This window comes from Bubalus kerabau, chromosome 2 (genome assembly GCF_029407905.1).
Source record: "Bubalus kerabau isolate K-KA32 ecotype Philippines breed swamp buffalo chromosome 2, PCC_UOA_SB_1v2, whole genome shotgun sequence".
NCBI lineage: Eukaryota > Metazoa > Chordata > Mammalia > Artiodactyla > Bovidae > Bubalus > Bubalus kerabau.
The window spans coordinates 24158076-24178369 of NC_073625.1; the positions used below are offsets into that span (position 1 = coordinate 24158076).

Here is a 20294-nt window from a genome sequence, read left to right on the forward strand (position 1 = left end):
TCCAAAGAATAGCAAGGAGAGATAAGAAAGCCTTCCTTAGTGATCAGTGCAAAGAAATAGAGGAAAACAATAGAATGGGACAGACTAGAGATCTCTTCAGGAAAATTAGAGATACCAAGGGAATACTTAATGCAAAGATGGGCTCAATAAAAGACATAAATGGTAGGGACCTATCAGAAGCAGAAGATATTAGGAAGAGGTGGCAAGAATACACAGAAGAACTGTACAAAGAAGATCTTCACGACCCAGATAATCACGGTGGTGTGATCACTCAGCAAGAGCCAGACATCCTGGAATGTGAAGTCAAGTGTGCCTTAGGAAACATCACTACGGACAAAGCTAGTGGAGGTGATGGAATTCCAGTTGAGCTATTTCAAATCCTGAAAGATGATGCTGTGAAAGTGCTGCACTCAATATCCCAGCAAATTTGGAAAAGTCAGCAGTGGCCGCAGGACTGGAAAAGGTCAGTTTTCATTCCAGTCCCAAAGAAAGGCAATGCCAAAGAATGCTCAAACTATCACACAATTGCACTCATTTCACACACTAGTAAAGTAATGTTTAAAATTCTGCAAGCCGGGCTTCAGCAGTATGTGAACTGTGAACTTCCAGATGTTCAAGCTGGTTTTAGAAAAGGCAGAGGAACCAGAGATCAAATTGCCAACATCCGCTGGATGATTAAAAACGCAAGAGAGTTCCAGAAAAACACCTATTTCTGGTTTATTGACTAGGCCAAAGCCTTTGACTGTGTGGATCACAATAAACTGTGGGAAATTCTTCAAGAGATGGGAATACCAGACCACCTGACCTGCCTCTTGAGAAACCTGTATGCAAGTCAGTAAGCAACAGTTAGAATTGGATATGGAACAACAGACTGGTTCCAAATAGGAAAAGGAGTACGTCAAGGCTATATATTGTCACCCTGCTTATTTAACTTATATGCAGAGTACATCATGAGAAATGCTGGGCTGGAGGAAGCACAAGCTGGAATCAAGATTTCCGGGAGAAATATCAATAACCCCCGAGATGCAGATGACACCACCTTTATGGCAGAAAGTGAAGAAGAACTAAAGAGCCTCTTGAAAGTGAAAGAGGATAGTGAAAAAGTTGGCTTAAAGCTCAACATTCAGAAAACTAAGATCATGGCATCCGGTCCCATCACTTCATGGGAAATAGATGGGGAAACAGTGGAAATAGTGGCTGACTTTATTTTTCTGGGCTCCAAGATGCTGCAGATGGTGATTGCAGTCATGAAATTAAAAGACGCTTACTCCTTGGAAGGAAGGTTATGACCAGCCTAGACAGCATATTAAAAAGCAGAGACGTTACTTTGCCAACAAAGGTCAATCTAGTCAAGGCTATGGTTTTTCAGATAGTTGTGTGTGGATGTGAAAGTTGGACTATAAAGAAAGCTGAGCGCCGAAGAATTGATGCTTTTGAACTGTGGTGTTGGAGAAGACTCTTGAGAGTCCCTTGGACTGCAAAGAGATCCAACCAGTCCATCCTAAAGGAGATCAGTCCTGGGTGTTCATTGGAAGGACTGATGTTGAAGCTGAAACTCCAGTACTTTGGCCACTTGATGTGACGATATGACTCCTTTGAAAAGATCGTGGTGCTGGGAAAGATTGAGGGCAGGAGGAGAAGGGGATGACAGAGGATGAGATGGTTGGATGGCATCACCGACTCGATGAACATGGGTTTGGGTAGACTCCAGGAGTTGGTGATGGATAGGGAGGCCTGGCATTCTGTGATTCATGGGGTCGCAAAGAGTTGGACATGTCTGAGCAACTGAACTGAACCAAAAATCACTTTTGATGATGACTCCAACCATGAAATTGAATGATGCTTGCTCCTTGGAAGGAAAGCTATGACTTACCTAGACAGCATATTAAAAATCAGAGACATTATTTTGCCGATAATGGTCTGTCTAGTCAGAGCTATCATTTTTCCAGTAATCATGTATGGATGTGAGAGTTGGACCATAAGGAAAGTTGAGTGCTGATGAATTGATGCTTTTGAACTGTGGTGTTGGAGAGACTCTTGAGAGTCCTTTGTACTGCAAGGCGATGCAGCCAGCCATCCTGAAGGAAATCAGTCCTGAATATCCTTTGAAGGACTGATGCTGAAGCTGAAACTCCAATACTTTGGCCACCTGATGCAAAGAAACTGACTCATTGGAAAAGACCCTTACGCTGGGAAGGATTGAAGGCAGTTGGAGAAGGGGGCGATGGAGGATAAGGTGGTTGGATTGCATTGTCAACTCACTGGACATGAGTTTGAGAAAAGTTCCAGAGGTTGGTGATGTACAGGGAAGCCTGGTTGCTGTATTCCGTGGGGTTGCAAAGATTCAGACAGGACAGAGCAACTGATCTGATACTGTTACTGAACTATCTTGTTCTTTCATCTGGGACATAACTGTTTCTTTCCATTTTGGGTATCTTTCTGTGATTGTGGTATTAATTTTGGAGGCTGATGGGATTGTAGTTCTTATTCTTTCTGACTGCCTTCTTGTGGTTGAAGTTAAGAGGCTTGTGGAAGCTTCCTGATGGGAGCTCCCTCTCTGTTTGTTGTTTGGCCTGAGGCAACCTAGTCCTAAAGTCTGTAGACTTCTATAGTAGGGCTGTAGGTGACATCCAAGAGGACTTAAGCCAGGATGCATCTCCCAGGATGGCTGCTACTAGTGCCCCTCACTCTGTGGCAGACCACTGCCAACCCGCACTTTTGTAGGAGACCCTCAAACACTCACAGGTAGTTCTGCCTCAGTCTCCTGTGGGGTCACTGCTCCTTTCCCCTGGGTCCTGGTGTGCACAGGATTTTGTTTGTGTCCTTCCCATCCTATGGAAGCTCTGTAATCAATCCTGCTCACCTTCAAAGTCAGATTCCATAGGATTCCCAGTCCCTTGGCCGTATTCCCAGGATGTGGAGTCTGATCTTCGGGCCTAGAACCTTCACAACAGTGTGAAAACTTCTTTGTTATTATTCTCCAGTTTGTGAGTTGCTCACTCGGTGGGTATCGAATTCAATTTTATTATAATTGTGCCCCTCGTACTGTTTGGTTGTAGCTTCTCCTTTGTTCTTGGATGTGGGGTGTCTTTCTTTTGTGGGGGAGGTTCCACTGTGTTCCTGTCGATGGTTGTTCAATGGCTACTTTGTGATAATTCTTGATAGTGTACCTTTTATATGAAATAACCAAACGAGATCATCTATTCTATCCAACAACTTGCTGCTGCTATTTGGAAGTAATTTGGTAGACCATGTTTTCTGTAGGTTAATGAAAAAGACATTGAAAATTTTGCTTCCCTCTCGACTCACTTTCTTTGGATTCTGGTAAGTTTTTCTTGCTTTTAATAATTTCACTATCACAGATTTTACTGATTAGCTTGTGTGACTCAAGAATAATCCTGCTGAAAAACTCATCTAAGTTTGCAATTTATGAATAAGTTTTTATTTTTTCATATTCTTTTAGTAAAGGTTTTCTTCAGTTGTAGCACATAGTATGTTGCTATTAATAGAGAAGACTTATATACAACCACTTGTAGAGCAGTGCAGATAACTTGATGATATTATGTATTATAATAGGATATCTGCTATACTCAGTAGTACTGGTAATGGTGATCCTGGCTGGATCCTGCTCTCAAGGGAGTAAGGCTAGATGGTTGTTTATAGTCTCTTCTTTGCTCATACATTTCTTACCTTTGTATCTGGTACCTATTTTAAAAGGGGATATTTATTTATACAAGAATAGATGTCCAACAGAAGGATATGGAGCTCAGGAAAGAAGGTATCAGAAACGAAGGCAATGGTGGAATCGATATCAGATGCTCATCTAGGCCGTATCATGATTGTTCCTTATTAAAATGACTTCATATTTTGATCGTTCAAGTGAAAACATCATAATCCCTATTTTAATGATGTTGGCTCCTGACAGGAGAGTATTGTACTTAATCAATTTTACAGTGAAAAACAGTCACAAAGACAACCCACATGAATTTAAGGAAACATTCTCCAAAAACCCAAAAAGGCTGTTTTTACTTTGCAGTAAGAAATAAACAATGCTAAAAAAGACAGTTTTCCACTGTTTACATGACTTTGAGGTTTATCTGTAGATAGTAGTCATTTAGTTGTAGTGTGAACTTTACACTTCTTTCTACTTAATGTTATAACATTTTTTCACTGGAGACCACATATATAATTATTCTAGTCCCTAGTATTTTATTGTTTAAATATGCTCTTTATTTCCTGCCTTTTTATCTTTTTTTGATGTTAATCACATAACTGTGTTCAGATTTTTCCTTTGGAATTATATTTAGGGGACATTAAAGTAGATATGATTAACTACTAGTAGATAGATTGTTATCAGTGTGATGTATTTTATATCAGTGGTTTTGTGTGGGCCTTAACTTTTGCAGGATGAGGAATATTTCTGGGATACCTGAGTTTATATAATTCCATACATTCACAAATCTAGTGTTGTTACTATTAATACTACTACTATCAATTTAAAAATATTTCAGAACACCTAGTGATAGTTTTCTGCTGTTTTCTCTGATAAAATTAAGGTGTAATGGCATTTAACATTAAGTATCTTAAAATTTATTACTGCCTTGGGATAGTTAATTTTCTCATGGGACAAAATATTTTGATATTTTTCATTGTGGAATTTATATTCATCTGTTAATGTAAATGCACTTTTTATTTTTGTGAATTAGGATATCCTAAAATAATTAAAATTGATATTAAATTCTTGAACTATTAATTGTACATTTTACCACAGTAATTAAGTTCTTATGATTTTGTCAATTATCAGTTCAGTTCAGTTGCCCAGTCATGTGCAACTCTTTGCGACCCCATGGACTGCAGCATGTCAGGCTTCCCCGTCCCATCACTTGCTCCCAGAGCTTGCTCATCAGACTCATGTCCGTTGAGTCAGTGATGCCATCCAACCGTCTCATCCTCTGTCATCCCCTTCTCCTCCTGCCTTCAATCTTTCCCAGCATCAGGGTATTTATTTTTCAGTGAGTCAATTCTTCTCATCAGGTGGCCAAAGTTTTGGAGTTTTAGTTTCAGAATCAGTCCTTCCTTTGAATATTCAGGACTGATTTCCTTTAGGATTGACTGGTTTGATCTCCTTGCAGTCCAAGGACTCTCAAGAGCCTTCTCCAACACTACAGTACAAAAGCATCAGTTTCTTGGCGCTCAGCTTTCTTTATGGTCCAACTCGCACATCCATACATGACTACTGGAAAAAGCATAGCCCTGACAGACCTTTTTCAGCAAAGTAATGTCTCTGCTTTTTAATATGCTGTCTAGGTAAGTCATAGCTTTTCTTCCAAGGAGCAAGCGTCATTCAATTTCATGGTTACAGTCACCATCTGCAGTGATTTTGGAGCCCCCCCAAATAAAGTATGTCACTGTTTCCATTGTTTGCCCATCTATCTGCCATGAAGTGATGGGACCAGATGCCATGATCTTAGTTTTTTGAATGTTGAGTTTTAAGCCAGTGTTTTCACTCTCCTCCTTCACTTTCATCAAGAGGCTCTTTAGTTCCTCTTTGCTTTCTGCCATAAGGGTGGTATTTGCATATCTGATATTATTGATATTTCTCCCAGCAATCTTAATTCCAGCTTGTGCTTTATCCATCCCTGCATTTTACATTGATGTACTCTGCATATAAGTTAAATAAACAGGGTGACAATTTACAACCTTGATGTACTCCTTTCCCAATTTGGAACCAGTTCATTGTTCCATGTCCTGTTCTAAATGTTGCTTCTTGATCTGCATACAGATTTCTCAAGAGGCAGGTATCGTTATCTGGTATTCCCACTTCTTTAAGAATTTTTCACAGTTTGTTGTAAGCCACACAGTAAAAGGCTTGGGGTAGTCAGTGAAGCAAAAGTAGATATTTTTCTGGAATTCTCTTGCATTTTTTATGATCCAGTGGATGGGTGTTGGCTGTATGATCTCTGGTTCCTGTGCCTTTTCTAAATCCAGCTGGAACATCTGGAAGTTCACGGTTCACGTACTGTTGAAGCCTGGCTTAGAGAATTTTGAGCATTACTTTGCTAGCATGTGAGATGAGTACAGTTCTGTTGTAGTTTGAACATTCTTTGACATTGCCTTTCTTTGGGATTGTAGTGAAAACTGATCTTTTCCAGTCCTGTGGCCACTGCTGAGTTTTCCAAAGTTGCTGGCTTATTGAGTGCAGTACTTTCACAGCATCATCTTTTAGGATTTGAAATAGCTTGGCTGGAATTCCATCACCTCCACTAGCTTTGTCAATTATATATACTGTAAATATGCAAGTTCAGCAGGCAAGTTGCTTCTTTTATAGTGCTCTTTCTACTGTTGAAGTAGCGAGCAAATAGAGCAAAGAATCTATGATTAAACTGAATTTTAGAAACCCTTGTTTTAAAAATTGCATTTTTAAATAGGCATAATTTTATATCATAGGCATAAATTTATATCAGTTGATAAATTAGTTAATAAATGATCAGTTCCTAGATTACCTCTTTAAAATTTTACAGATTATCCTCTCGGTAGATGAACAGTGTGTATAGAGCAAGCATCAGGACCAGTCAGAAGCTTGCCATGCTCAGAGGCTTCGAGTGATACAAAACCATGGAACAGTGTATCTTTTCCCAGGCAAATTTTCTGGGAAGAGTTCAGGTTAAAGCTATTGCTTAAAAGACTGTTACTGGAAATATTTTTACTGATTCTTTAAGAAAAGTTTACTTAACTCAGTGTTAATTCAATTGAACCATTGTTTGAAGTTTTCTCCGTGCTAAAAAATGAAAAGGCAGGAACATTTGAAAAATTTTTTTCCTAAATAACTATTTCTACATTTCTCATTCAGATCTGAATTTAATTAGATGTTATTTTTGACATGTTGGACTTAACAACTTATGTAGACTCTCTCCCCCATGTGTAGCTGCTGTGGTATTGGCCATAGGTAGCCAATTCCCTTTTCTGTATTTACCCAGGTTCTCTTTAGGCTCTACGCTGAGATGCAATTGTTCTGGGGTTCTCCAGTATTTATTTCTTTAATTCTAAAGCATTTGATATCAAATACATAAGAGAACTCTCAGTATTGATAGCTTACGGTAAATGATGTTGGATTCTTGATCTTTGAAGAAGATTTAGCTTCGGGACCAGGGACCAGTCTTGATCACTCAAGAGCTTTTGTGTAGCAAAGTTTTATTAAAAGTATGAAAAGGGTTAGAGAAAGCTTCTGACACAGACATCAGAAGGGGGACGGAGAGTGCCTGCCTTGCTAGTGTTAGCAATGGAATTATATACTTTTTTTAATTAGTTATTACAGTGAATCAAAAGGATGTCTCAAAATTGTAAAAATTTTACCAGACCCATTCCCACAATTTACATTTTAAGGTAACAGGATTAGAACTTAACAAGAGAAAGTTTAGTTGCTCAGTCATGTCCTACTCTAGCAACCCTATAGACTGTAGTCTGCAAGGCTCCTCTGCCCATGGGATTCTCCAGGCAGGAATACCGGAGTGGGTTGCCATTTCCTTTTCGAGGGGTATCTTCCCAACCCAGGGATTGAACCCAGGTCTCCTGTATTGCAGTCACACTGTTTACTGACTGAGCTACAGGGGAAGGCCACCCTCGTAATGTACATTTTAAGATAACAGGATTCAGTTCAGTTCAGTTCAGTTGCTCAGTCGTGTCCGACTCTGCGACTCCATGAATCGCAGCACTCCAGGCCTCCCTGTCCATCACCAACTCCTGGAGTTCACACAGACTCACGTCCATCGAGTCGGTGATGCCATCCAGCCATCTCATCCTCTGTCGTCCCCTTCTCCTCTTGCCCCCAATCCCTCCCAGTGTCAGAGTCTTTTCCAATGAGTCAACTCTTCGCATGAAGTGGCCAAAGTACTAGAGTTTCAGCTTTCGCATTGTTCCTTCCAAAGAAATCCCAGGGCTGATCTTTTTTGAATCTTTGCACTTTTTATGGCATGTGTACTGTGTGCATTTTCTATTTTTGATAAAACTGTCCTCTTGATTGTTTAGCTCATTGTGGTCTTCGGAGGGCCCTTAAGACTGCTGGTGATCTTTAGTGACTAGATGTAATATACACGGGCTGGTATAAAGTGTGAAAGTTTGGCTTCTGGGAACATCCATTGCCGCTTACATTTTATTCAAATCTGAGAGGAATGTTGTAATATTAAGAAAATCAAATAAAAGAAGTTGGGGATCAATTAATTGTAGAAATTGAAACTGATTTTGTCCCAAATGCTAAAATATGCATCTGGCTGCTTTTATTTGCTTTATCATTTGGCTTTGATTGAACCTTTTGGATATTCAAGTTGTGAAAAGGAAAACTCTCTTTTCTTGTTAGAAAAGAGGAAATGTGTAAATATTTTATATTCTAAAAAAAAACAAAACACACACAGGACAGAGAGGTAATGAAGTTTCTTTGTGTCACCGAGAGATACCTTCAGCATGTACTTATTCTCATTCCAAATTTATGTCCTGTGAATTATTATAAGCAGGTTATATCATGGCTATTTGGACAGTGGATGCCTAAACGAATGCTGTATGGTTGTAAATACTGTGTAGGTGACTGGGGCAAAGACATGTGAACAGCCATCTTTCTGGCAGATGTATCTTTTTTAAGACATGAGGCCACATACGTATCTTTAGTTTGGTGCATCTGGTCTTCATTAAAATTTACCTAGGGAGAAAATGCTAAAAAAAAAAAACAGTATGGATGTAAAAGTATTAAATTACTGAGATTTTATTTTTCCGGTTTGAGCTTCACTTTGGAACAAAAAATTTCATTGAACAGTGTTTAAATGAAACGTACCATTTCTTTGTATTTTGTTATGAATTGGTTAAAAAATAAAACATGAATTGAGGAAAAGTTAAATATGTTGGGGACTGGCATATATAAATTACGCCAGTTTGGGCACCTATTGTTAATATGACTGAGTGTCTTAATTTTGTTAATATGTGGGACCTGCCAGCGCATGCGTTTTACAGGGTAACAGGTAAGGGCAGGGTTTTTTCCTTGAAGAGTCTAAGTTTTAGAGTTCTTTTTCCTTTGGAAATGGTAGATGTATGGTACTTATGTCTATTTCCCAGCTTTTGCTAGCAGCAGACAAAACCCAACTGGTCACATACTCTTTACTGATAGTATCAATCTGGATTTCAAAAGTTTGCATTGTACTGACTTTAAATTAGCCATTACCAATCACTTAGTGCTCATGGAAGTAAGATCTTTTGTGCCGTCATTTCCTGACTTGGCACTGAGCCATTTATTTAACAGCAAAGCCACAACCAGAGTACATCAATATAAGTATATTTTTTAACACTAGAGCTTATTTGCTATAAAGCCTTAAGAGTAGAATCTGTTGTGCTTATCTTTCATTCTCTGTAAATTAAGCATAGTGCTTGTCATGTAATTGGTAATCCACAGTGCATGTTCATAGACTTTAGCACAATGTTTGCTATGTAATGAGTACTCAGAAAACATTTGGTAACTCTGTGCTGTGCTGTACGCACTCAGTCGTGACTTTGCAACCCTATATGGACTGTAGCCCCCCAGGCTCCTCTGTCCATGGAAGTTCCCTAGGCAAGAATACTGGAGTGGGTTGCCATTTCCTTCTCCAGGGGATCTTCCCAACCCAGGGATCAAATCCATGTCTCTTGCATCTGCTACATTGACAGGTGGATTCTTTACCAATGTGCCACTTGAAGATATTAAGATAAAAAAAAATTCCCATGGTAGGTATTCCTTCAGCAACCAAATCAGTATTGCTGATAGAAATTAACCTGAGGAGAAGGGGACAAAATTTGAGTGCCAGTACTTTGAAGGATGCTGTGCTAGGAGTTTTCCATTCAGTAACTCATAATTTTATTGATATCATTGTGATATTATTTTATAGATGGAGAAACTGAGATTCAGAGAAACAATTTGGTCAGGTCACATTGCATGTAAACACAGAATCATCATTTAAACTTGAGCCATCAAATTCTTTTTCTGTTTTTAAAATGAACATATGGTGCCTTCTCAATTTTTAAAGGTTATGCTATAGTCCATGTTAGGGATGTTTTTATGCTCCCTTCACCACACAGAATTCCCTTGGGCCTGATTTTGCTCTAGGTTTCATCCTCCAGTGGGAATATGGAGTTAAGATTCATGAGCATCAGAGACCCAAAGGGACATACAATCAGAGATGGTGGTGAAGTCTTCAGAGTAGTCCTGGAGAAAAGAAACTATATCATGAAGAAAAAGAGCTAACAAAGAGAGTACAAGTGTCCCTAAAAAGGGAGATGCTTTGAAGGAACAGATGTACCTAACCTTCTCCTTCAGTAAGGTCATAGTCCTGTCACAGAGAAATGTAATGGTAGATTAATTTCTGTGATCTTTCTCAGATTTTAAAAAGCTTGAATTCACATTACTCAGACTTCTTTTCCTTACTGAATATTTCTGCTCTGTCACCCTGCGACATTTTCCTCTGGGAATTAGCTTAGCCTTCTTTATAACACATGCTCTTGAAAGTTTCAGTCAGCCATGGTGCCCCAGAAGCCTACCTTTCTAAACCATTTCTTTTTCTGTGCAAAGTTTACTAGATGAAGATGCGAAGAGGCCTCTCTTTCTTCGGTAGTAGTGTTATCCCCTCTTCATTTCGTAGACTCTCCTACTTAGCAATTTTGTTTTGAATTCAATATGTGCTTTTTGAATTAGGCTTCTGGTTGCATGGGCTTTTCTGTAATCTCTAAAACCTTTAAGATTCTGCCGTGTGTGCAAAGGTTTTTTAAAAATTGTTTTTGGAGTGTGGTTGATTTACGATGTTGTGGTAGTTTCTGCTGTACAGCAGAGTGAGTCAGCTATATTAATATGTATCCATATATCCACTCTTTTTTAGATTATATTCCCATATAGGTCATTACAGAGTATTGAGTAGAGTTCCCTGTCCTGTACAGGAGGCCTTATTAGTTATCTCTTTTATATATTGTAGTGTGTTTATGTCAATCCCAGTCTTGCAATTTATCCTCCTGTTTTCCCCTGTGGTACAGCATAAGTTTGTTTTCTATACCTGTGTCTGTGTTTCTGTTTTGTGAGTTCATTTGTATCTTTTTTTTTTTTTTTAAGATTCCACATGTAAGTGATATCATATGATAGTTGCCTTTCTCTGTCTGACTTACTCAGTATGACATCTGTGTCACTGCAAATGGCATTATTTCAGTGGCGGGAGACCTGAGTTCGATCCCTGGTTTGGAGAGGGCATGGCAACCCACTCCAGTATTCTTGCCTGGAGAATTCCCATGGACAGAGGAGCCTAGTGGGTACAGTTCACGGGGTTGCAAAGATTCAGACATGACTGAGAGACTAAGCACGCACACGCGCACACACATGTATCACATCCTCTTTATCCTTTCCTCTGTCCACAGACATTGAGATTGTTTCCATGTTTTGGCTATTATAGTGCTGCAGTGAACATTGATTGGGCCTACATGTATCTTTATTGTTTTTTTTAAATTTTTTGAGTCTCTCCTTGAATTTGTTAGAGTATTGCTTCTGTTTTTATGTTTTGGTTTTTTGACCACAAAGCTTGTGGGATCTTAGCTCTCTGACCAGGAGTGGAGTCTGTGCCCTCCATGCACTGAAAGGTGGAGTTGTAACCACTGGACTGCCAGGGAAGTCCCTGCATGTATCTTTCTGAATTGTGGTTTTCTCTGGATATGTGCCCAGAAGTGGGATTGCTGGATCATGTGGTAGCTCTCTTCTTACTTTTTAAAGGAATTTACGTACTGTTCATACTGACTGTGCCGGTTTACATTCCCACCGACAGTGTAGGAGGATTCCTTTTTCTCCACACCCTCTCCAGCATTTATTCTTTGTAGACTTTTTTGATGATGGCTGTTCTGATGGGTGTGAGTTGATACCTCAACGTAGTTTTGCATTTCTCTAATGATCACGGACATTGAGCATCTTTTCATGCATCTCTTGGCCGTCGGTATGTCCTCTTTGGAGAAATGTCTGTGTAGATCTCCACCCATTTTCTGATTGGGTCTTTTTTTATATATATATTATTGAGCTACATGAGCTATTTCTATATGTACAGAAGTTTAGAGTATGTACTTTGGATTAAGACTTGGAGTCCCAGTTCTCCCATTTTCTAGCTGTATAATCTCGTAGAGGTTACTTAAGTCTCAGTGCCTCAGTTTACTTGTCTCTGAACTTGAAACAACTGGGATAACCCCCGTAGGACTGTTATGAGGATTGATGAGTTTATTACCTAATGAAAGCATTTTGTACAGTGCCTAGTCCATAGTAAGCACCCAGTAAGTGTTCGCTGGTTTTGTTAATACTACAGATTTTTAAGGTGCACATCTTCTGTGTTTTACAGTCTTAACTTTTGTTTTGTTTCCAGACTTAATTTGTTAATGTAGTTGAATATCTTCACATGATAAAAATTATTTCTCCATGTATACAAATTATTGACTTATCTTTTTTTATTGACTTGTTTTTAAAACAAAACAAAACAAATAACTCTCTATCACTTACCATGCTAATGTGTTTTATCTCAAACAATAATAGGTCAGCATTACCTTTCCTCTAATAATGGGGGATTTGAAGCTTGTCATATGAATAAAACTGAGCACTCACTAGAGGTGTTGGTGGTTGGTTTAAGGTAACTGGCATATTTTTTAGAGTCGGTTGCAAGTAGAACCTTTCAGGGTAGAGCAGTGGTGAGAGCTGCAGTTCTTTATCAGTTTCTCATTTGTGGAGTAAGTGTATTATGTGTCTGCTGCCTGATTGCTATGTGGGTTTAATAAGGTGGCATATGTGATGTCCACAGTATGGTGCTTAGCATATATGAAGCACTTAATATTCTGAGACAGTAATTAGAGAAAGATAGATTTTATTTTTAAAATTTCTCATTTTTTGTCATTTAATATTTAATCTGAATATATACAGTTCTCTGGTAATAGCCAGAATTAAAACTGTGATTCTCACTTGTGTGTTGTTTTAATGTATTTCAGAAGAGGTGGGAAATTTGACAGGAGAGGCATTATAGATTATATCTAGGATGATAGTGATCACCCTTCATTATTTCACAATAGTAAAAACAATACTTCTACTAATATCACCTTATGTTTTATAATAGTTTATAATTTACAATGATTTTTTTGTCTATCACCTCTCAATAAATCATCTTGGTAATTATTGGAATGCTGTGTGCGTGCTAAGTCGCTTCAGTCATGTCTGTTTCTTTATGACCCCATGGACTGTAGCCTGCCAGGCTCCTCTGTCCATGGGACTCTCCAGGCAAGAGTACTGGAGTGGGTTTTCATGTCCTCCTCCAGGGGATCTTCCCCACCTAGGGATCAAACCTGGGTCTCTTGGGTTTCCTGCATTGGCAGGCAGGTTCTTTACCACTGGCACCACCTGGGAAGCTCATTTATTGGAAGGTCAGATGTTAACAGATAAGTCCCTAGGTTCTGAGAGAAGTGTCTTGTCCAAGTTTTCCTATTTAGGGACCAGAACATAGCTCTTTTCTCTGCATACAGTACTCTTGGACTGTGGCTTGGTGGTCTCAGGTATGACTCTTGATAATCATGTTGTTTAGTCAGTAAGTTGTGCCTGTTCTTTTGCAACCCCATGGACGGTAGCCCACCAGGTTCCTCTCTCCATGGGATTTCCCAGGCAAGAATACTGAAGTGGGTTGCCATTTCCTTCTCCAGGGAATCTTCTCGGACCAGAGATTGAACCCACGTCTCTTGCGTTGACAGGCAGATCCTGTACAGCTGAGTCAGAAGGCATCTAGCTGTCACTGTTGTTGTTGTTCAGTCGCCAAGTCACGTCTGACTCTTTGCAACCCCATGGACTGCAGCACGCCAGACCTCCCTGTCCCTCTCCATTTCTCAGAGTTTGCCCAAGTTCACGTCCATTGAATTGGTGATACCATCCGACCATCTCATCCTCTGTTGTCCTCTTCTGCCGCCTTCAGTCTTTCCCAGAATCATGGTCTTTTCCAGTGAGTTGGCTCTTCACATCAGGTAGCCAGAGTACTGGAGCTTCAGCCTCAGCACCAGTCCTTCCAATTCAGAGTTGATTTCTTGTAGGATTGATTGGTTTGATCTCCTTGCTGTCCAAGGGACTCTCAAGTGTCTTCTCCAGCACTGCAGTTGAAAAGCATCAATTCTTTGGTGCTCAGCCTTCTTTATGGTCCAGCTCTCATATCCACGCATGACTACTGGAAAGAACATAGCCTTGACTGTATAGGCCTTTGTCGGCATAGTGATGTCTTTGCTTGTTAATAGTCTGTCTAGGTTTACATAGCTTTCCTTCCAGGAAGCAATCATCTTCTAATTTCATGGCTGCAGTTACTGTCGGCAGTGATGGGAAGTCCCCTAGGTATCATATATCTCATCCATTAAGATTATATCTCTCCCTAAGTCCTTAGTCTTTCTTAAATGGCATAATTGAAGCCTTTCTTCCCTGCCCATTCATGCTTTCTTGGTTTTCCAAGGCTAACAGATTTCTTGTAGGAATACAACCCCATGCTTTTTTTTTTTTTTTTTACTTCTCAGACTTTTTCAGGTAAAATGGGCAATGTAAAGATTAAGAGCATACTATACAGAGGCTAGAGAGTTACTTCACTCCCACCCGCATCCTGGAAGAGAAGCTTCCTGGTTCCCCAGCTCCATGGAACTGCCTCACCTCACCATGCCTCCCACCATTGCGGTGCCTGCTGCACTCAGCCACTGTCCTGACTTCTAGCACAGTAGGGTTTTTCCCTTTTGACCTTACTATAAATATTAACAGAATCATGCAGCAGTGCTGTTTTGTACATTGTCTTTCACTCAGCCTTATCTTCACGAGCTCCCTCCATACTGCTGCATGTTAAAGCTTAGCGGGGATTTGACTCTGCTTGGGTTGAGGCATCTCATTCATTCCGCCCTTCATAGTGAGAGAGGCAGAATAATGGCAGCGTTTCTCTGTGGTATTCGGCTAGACTAGAGCAGTTACTTCTTGGCTTACTTGGTTGTCCCTCTTTGTCTCTTGGGTAAAGAGAGCGGGCTTCTCTTGGGGCTTTTTGTGTGTGTTTATGTCCATTGGTGGTGTTGGACTGCCAACGCCTCTAGCTACCAGTCTGGGATGGATGAGGCTGAAGCAAAACTTAGGGCACTCACTGCTTTGGCACTCTTCATTTTGGGATTCCCCTGCCATCCTTCCTCTTCTTTCTACTTCTCAGAGCCTTCTTAGGGTTGTATTTTTATACAGTGACCAGAGTTTTTAGCTGTGTTTAGTGGAGGATTAGGGAAAAGCACCCTGGCATCCCAGGTGGCACTGGTGATAAAGAACCCACCTGCCAGTGCAGGAGCCATAAGAGATGTGGGCTTGATCTCTGGATCAGGAAGATCCCCTGGAGAAGGGAATGGCAACTCACTCCAGTATTCTTGCCTGGAGAATCCCATGGACAGAGGAGACAGGCAAGCTATAGTCCATGGGGTTGCATAGAGTCAGACACAACTCAAGTGACTTCACATTCACTAGGGAAAAGCACATCATTTCCTTTTTCTGGAAGTGAAAGTCTGTTTTATCTTGATGCCTTTTTAATAAACTTTTACAGTCATTAGGAAGAATAAATGAAGTATTTTATGCATACGTGGTCAGCTAACAATGTATGTGTTCACCAAAACAAATTTTTGGTAAAATATAGCCCCATGTAAATTTTTTTTTTAATATATAAAGTACAAACCGAAGGATTTGAACCCTGTGTAAATTTAAATCCTTATGTTTACTGCAGAATCTTTTAGCTGAGAAAGTAGAACAGCTGATGGAATGGAGTTCCAGGCGTTCAGTCTTCCGAATGAATGGTGACAAATTCCGAAAATTTATAAAGGCACCACCTCGAAACTATTCTATGGTTGTTATGTTCACTGCTCTTCAACCCCAGCGCCAGTGTTCTGTGTGCAGGTAATGTATGTATTTAAAAAATTAACTTATTGTATTATTATGTACTTATTACAGTTAAGATAAACGTGTATAATAGAATTAAGCATTTGTTCGGATTCTCTGGCAGTACAGTGGTTAACATTCCCTGCTTCCAATGCAGGGGGCGCCGCGGGTTCTATCCCTGGTTGAAGAATTAAGATCCCACATGCTGCAGGGGGGCATTAAAAAAAAAAAAAGAAAATTTGTTCAATGTTGTAGTCAACTGTAATTCAGTGCATTTAAATGTAGGCTCAAACTTAGTGTTTTCTGGGAAGTGATTTTGAAAGGCTAATATTTTTATATTGTGTAGACCAATCCACAAGTAATCATAAAACAAATTTTTGGCTTTATGTCCTGTGTAAAGTTATGTATGTTATGGAATTCAGTTTGAATATTGCCTTGTAGGTCACCAACTTATATCTCAGGAGCAGTGAAGTAGCCCCATTAAATACACTCTACTTAAATTGTTTAATAGAAAGATTTTAATGGACTTAAGGAAGTCCATTTACCTTTTAGTATCTCTAATGTTGAGAATTTTGTTCCTGTGAGGTAGAAGTAAACAATTTGAAATGAATGAAATATTTTTCAGTGGAAACACACCAATGAAAGTTTTGGAGGAGTATAAATATAATATATATGCAGCAATGCTTATTTTAAATTAGATCTTAATTTTGAGATAATTGTAGTCTTCCATGCAATTCTAAGACACAATACAGAGAAATCCTGTGTAGTTTTCACTCAGTGACCTCCAGTGCTAACAGCTTGTGAAGCTATAGCACAATTTCATATGCAGGATATTGGTTTTGATACAGTCAAGATGCAGAGCAGTTCTTCACAATAAGTATTTCTTCTGGTGCCACACCCACCCCATCTCCCCACCTCCTGAATTTATTCTCCATTTCTATAATTACATCATTTCAAGACTGTTGTATAAATGGAATCGTACAACACATGACCTTTTGGATTTGGCTTTATGTTTTTTTACTTTTAACTCCTTCAAAATCTATCCAAGTTGTTGGCATTTATCAGTACTTCATTGTTTTTATTACTGAGTAGTATCCTGTGGTGGGCTTCCCTGGTGGCTCAGTGGTAAAGAATTTGTCTGCCAGTGCGGAGACACAGGTTTGACCCCTGGGTTAGGGAGATCCCCTGGAGAAGCATATGGCAACTCACTCCAGTATTCTTGCCTGGGAAACCCTGTGGACAGAGGAGCTTGGTGGGCTGCAGTCCATGGAGTCTCAAAAGAGTCGGACACGACTTAGCGACTAAACAACAACAATATCCTGTGGTATGGAAGTACTGCAGTTTGTTTAACCATCCATCTGCTAAAAGAATCCTGGGTTGTTTCCAGTTTTTGGCTATTAAAAAAACAACTGTTATGAACACTCTTGTACAGGTTTGTGTGCACTGAAGTGTTCATCTCTCTGAGATAAATTGCCAGAGTGTGTGATGGTTGAGTTGCATGGTAGTTACATGCCAAAATGTTTTCCAGCGTGGCTGTGTCATTTTACATTCTTACCAGCAGTATGTGAAGGGCCTAGTTTTTCCATATCCTTACCAGCATCAGTGTTGTCATAGTTTTATTCTAGTCATTCCATGGGTATGTAGTTTCATTTTGTGGTTTTATTTTGCATCTCACTGATGTAATGGTGCTGAACATCTTCTCATTTACTTTTTTGTCATCTGTGTATCACCTCTTTACTGAAATATCTGTTCATGTCTTCTGTGCTGTGCTTAGTTGCTCAGTCATATCCAACTCTTTGTGGCCCCATGGACTATAGTCCTCCCGGCTCCTCTGTCCATGGGGATTCTCCAGGCAAGATGCGATTCTTAAATATTTCCTCCTAGTCTATGGCTTGTCTTTACATCCTCATAACAAGATCTTTTGCAGATTTCAATTGAGTGAGTCCAGTTTTTCAGTTTATCTTTTACAGATCTTGTCTTGTCAAATTGAACTCTTTGCCTAGCCACCAATTTTTTTTTCCTTGTTTTTCTAAAAGTTTTATGTTTTACATTTTCATCTGATCTCTGGGAGAAAGCATTCAGTCTTTCATCACTTGTTATGTTATTAGCTGTTAGATTTTTACTAATATTCTTTATAATTGAGAGTGTTCTTTACTAGTGTATTGAGAGCTTTTGTCATGAATGGGTATTGAATTTTGCCTGATTTGGGGAGTTAATTGATAGGATTTTTCTTCTTTAGGTCGTTCATATGGTAGATTACATGGGCTTCCCTAGTGGCTCAGATGGTAAAAAATCTGCCTGTAATACAGGATACCTGGATTTGATCCCTGGGTTGGGAAGATGCCCTGTAGAAGGGAATGGGTACTCATTTTGGTATTCTTGCCTGGAGAATTACGTGGACAGAGGAGCCTGGCGGGCTACACTCCATGGGGTTGCAAAGAGTCGGACACAACTGAGTGACTAACACTATGGTAGATTACATTGATTGATTTTCAGCTGTTGAATCAACTTTGCATTTTGGAATATATCCCACTTGATTATTATATTCTTTTTTAGTATTGCTGAATTGAATTTGCTGATACTTTGTTGAAGACTTTTATATTTTAAGTTATATCAGATATTGGTTTATATTTTTCATTACTTATACTGTCTTTGTCTAGTTTTGGTATCATGGTAATACTTCATAAAATATATTGGGAAATGTTCCCAATATATTTTCTGGAAGTGATTTGGAAAATTAGTTTTAGAAATTGTGTTAATTCTTCTTTAAATGTTTGATTAAATTCTCCAGTAAAATTGTCTTAACCTGGAGTTCTTAAATTACATATTCCATTTCCTTAGTTGTTAAGGATAATTCAGTTTTTCTGTTTCTTCTTGGATGAATGTTTTTCTTTTCAAGAACAAACACTTTTTATGTGGTGACTCCACATTCAGACTTCACATTGTGTATTTATCTGTAGACTTTATTTAGATTTCTAAACCATTTTGAACTTTAGTGGAAAACAAAATCATTAGTAACATGAGCCAGTGGAAGAAAACTAATCAGTTTCTGTCAGACCGCTGCTGCTGCTAAGTCTCTTCAGTCGTGTCTGGTTCTGTGCGACCCCATAGACTAGCTTGCAGAAAGGGAATTTCAGTGTTCTGAAACTTTAATGAAAGATTTCATCACAATCTAGTAATGAGTGTATGTTGAGACAGGTCAAGGTAGGTAAAAAAGATAATGAGCAAACTATTTTGAAAAACAGTATTTCAGATGATTCTGAGTCCCCTTCCTATCAATTTGAAGACTCGTACTTAAGTGGACATTAGCATTTGTCAGCATTGGGCTAGCACTTAAGAACAGGGTATGTTTATGTTCATAAACAAGGGCTGTTCAGCCCTTGTGGAGCAAAAATACATCTTAATTGGCATTTGGTGTAACAGCTCAAATTCCACAAAAATTCAGACTATCCTCTGGCATCCTACAATGCCATATATAATTTAGGGAAATCATTTATTTGCTTCTAAAAACTGAATATATTGATTTTATGTATTCATTATTATGAAGAGATCTATTATTATATTTTTGCGACTGCAATCGAGAAAGGATTTACCGATTGACTCAGTGGGAAAGAATCCACCTGCAATGCAGGAGACTAGGGTTCGATCCCTGGGTCGGGAAGATCCCCTGGAGAAAGAAATGGCAACCCACTCCAGTATTCTTGCCTGGAGAATTCCATGGATAGAGGAGCCTGGCTGGCTACAGTCCATGGGGTCATAAAGAGTTGGACATGACTTAGTGACTAAATAACAACAATCTAGAAAGATTTTATTATCCAAGTATTTATTTCACAGTTACATATAATTGTATGTTATTTGATAATGTAAACCAAAGCATAATGTAAATGGCATATCCTGTAGATAGTAGTTGACTTAATGCAGTATGTTGTTAAATTGTTAAATATGGATCCTCAATTTTTTAATGATGCTTAGCTCAAAATAACTTGTATTTACTTGTTTATTACAGCCTGTTTTGTAATAAACTTTTAAATTTTAGAGTAGTTTTAGATTTATGAGAGAAAAAGATTGAAGTTATTTGAAAAAGTCATTTCACAGGTTAGAAAGAGGGTGAAGTTGTTAGAGAAGAAAGAACAGGTGAAGCTTTAGAGGCAAATAAAAAGTATAGAGTAGATATGTGGTTCCCATGCCCAGATATTTTGATTTGTTTTTTGGTGGGGAGGACATTTAAAAATGCTCTAGGTAATCCTAGTATGCAGCTAGGATAGAGAAAGGGAAGGTGAGAAGCAGTTTAGTGATTAATAGCTTTTAAAAATTTAATTTCATTGAGGAAAAATTGGAGTAGGAAGCTTAACTAATTGGAATG

General features: G+C 39.0%; 1 protein-coding gene across 10 annotated transcripts in view; it reads left to right on the forward strand.

Annotated features, from left to right (window-relative positions):
- TUSC3 (tumor suppressor candidate 3) overlaps positions 1-20294 on the forward strand; it is a 213681-nt gene that overhangs the window by 66797 nt on the left and 126590 nt on the right. For all 10 annotated transcript variants that reach the window (XR_008710093.1, XM_055567251.1, XM_055567246.1 and 7 more), the window contains exon 2: positions 15780-15949. Coding sequence is in view for 9 of the 10 variants with exons in the window: in XM_055567251.1 (XP_055423226.1) it covers positions 15780-15949 (170 nt within the window). In the remaining variant the exon portion in view is untranslated. The remainder of the gene's footprint in view (positions 1-15779; positions 15950-20294) is intronic.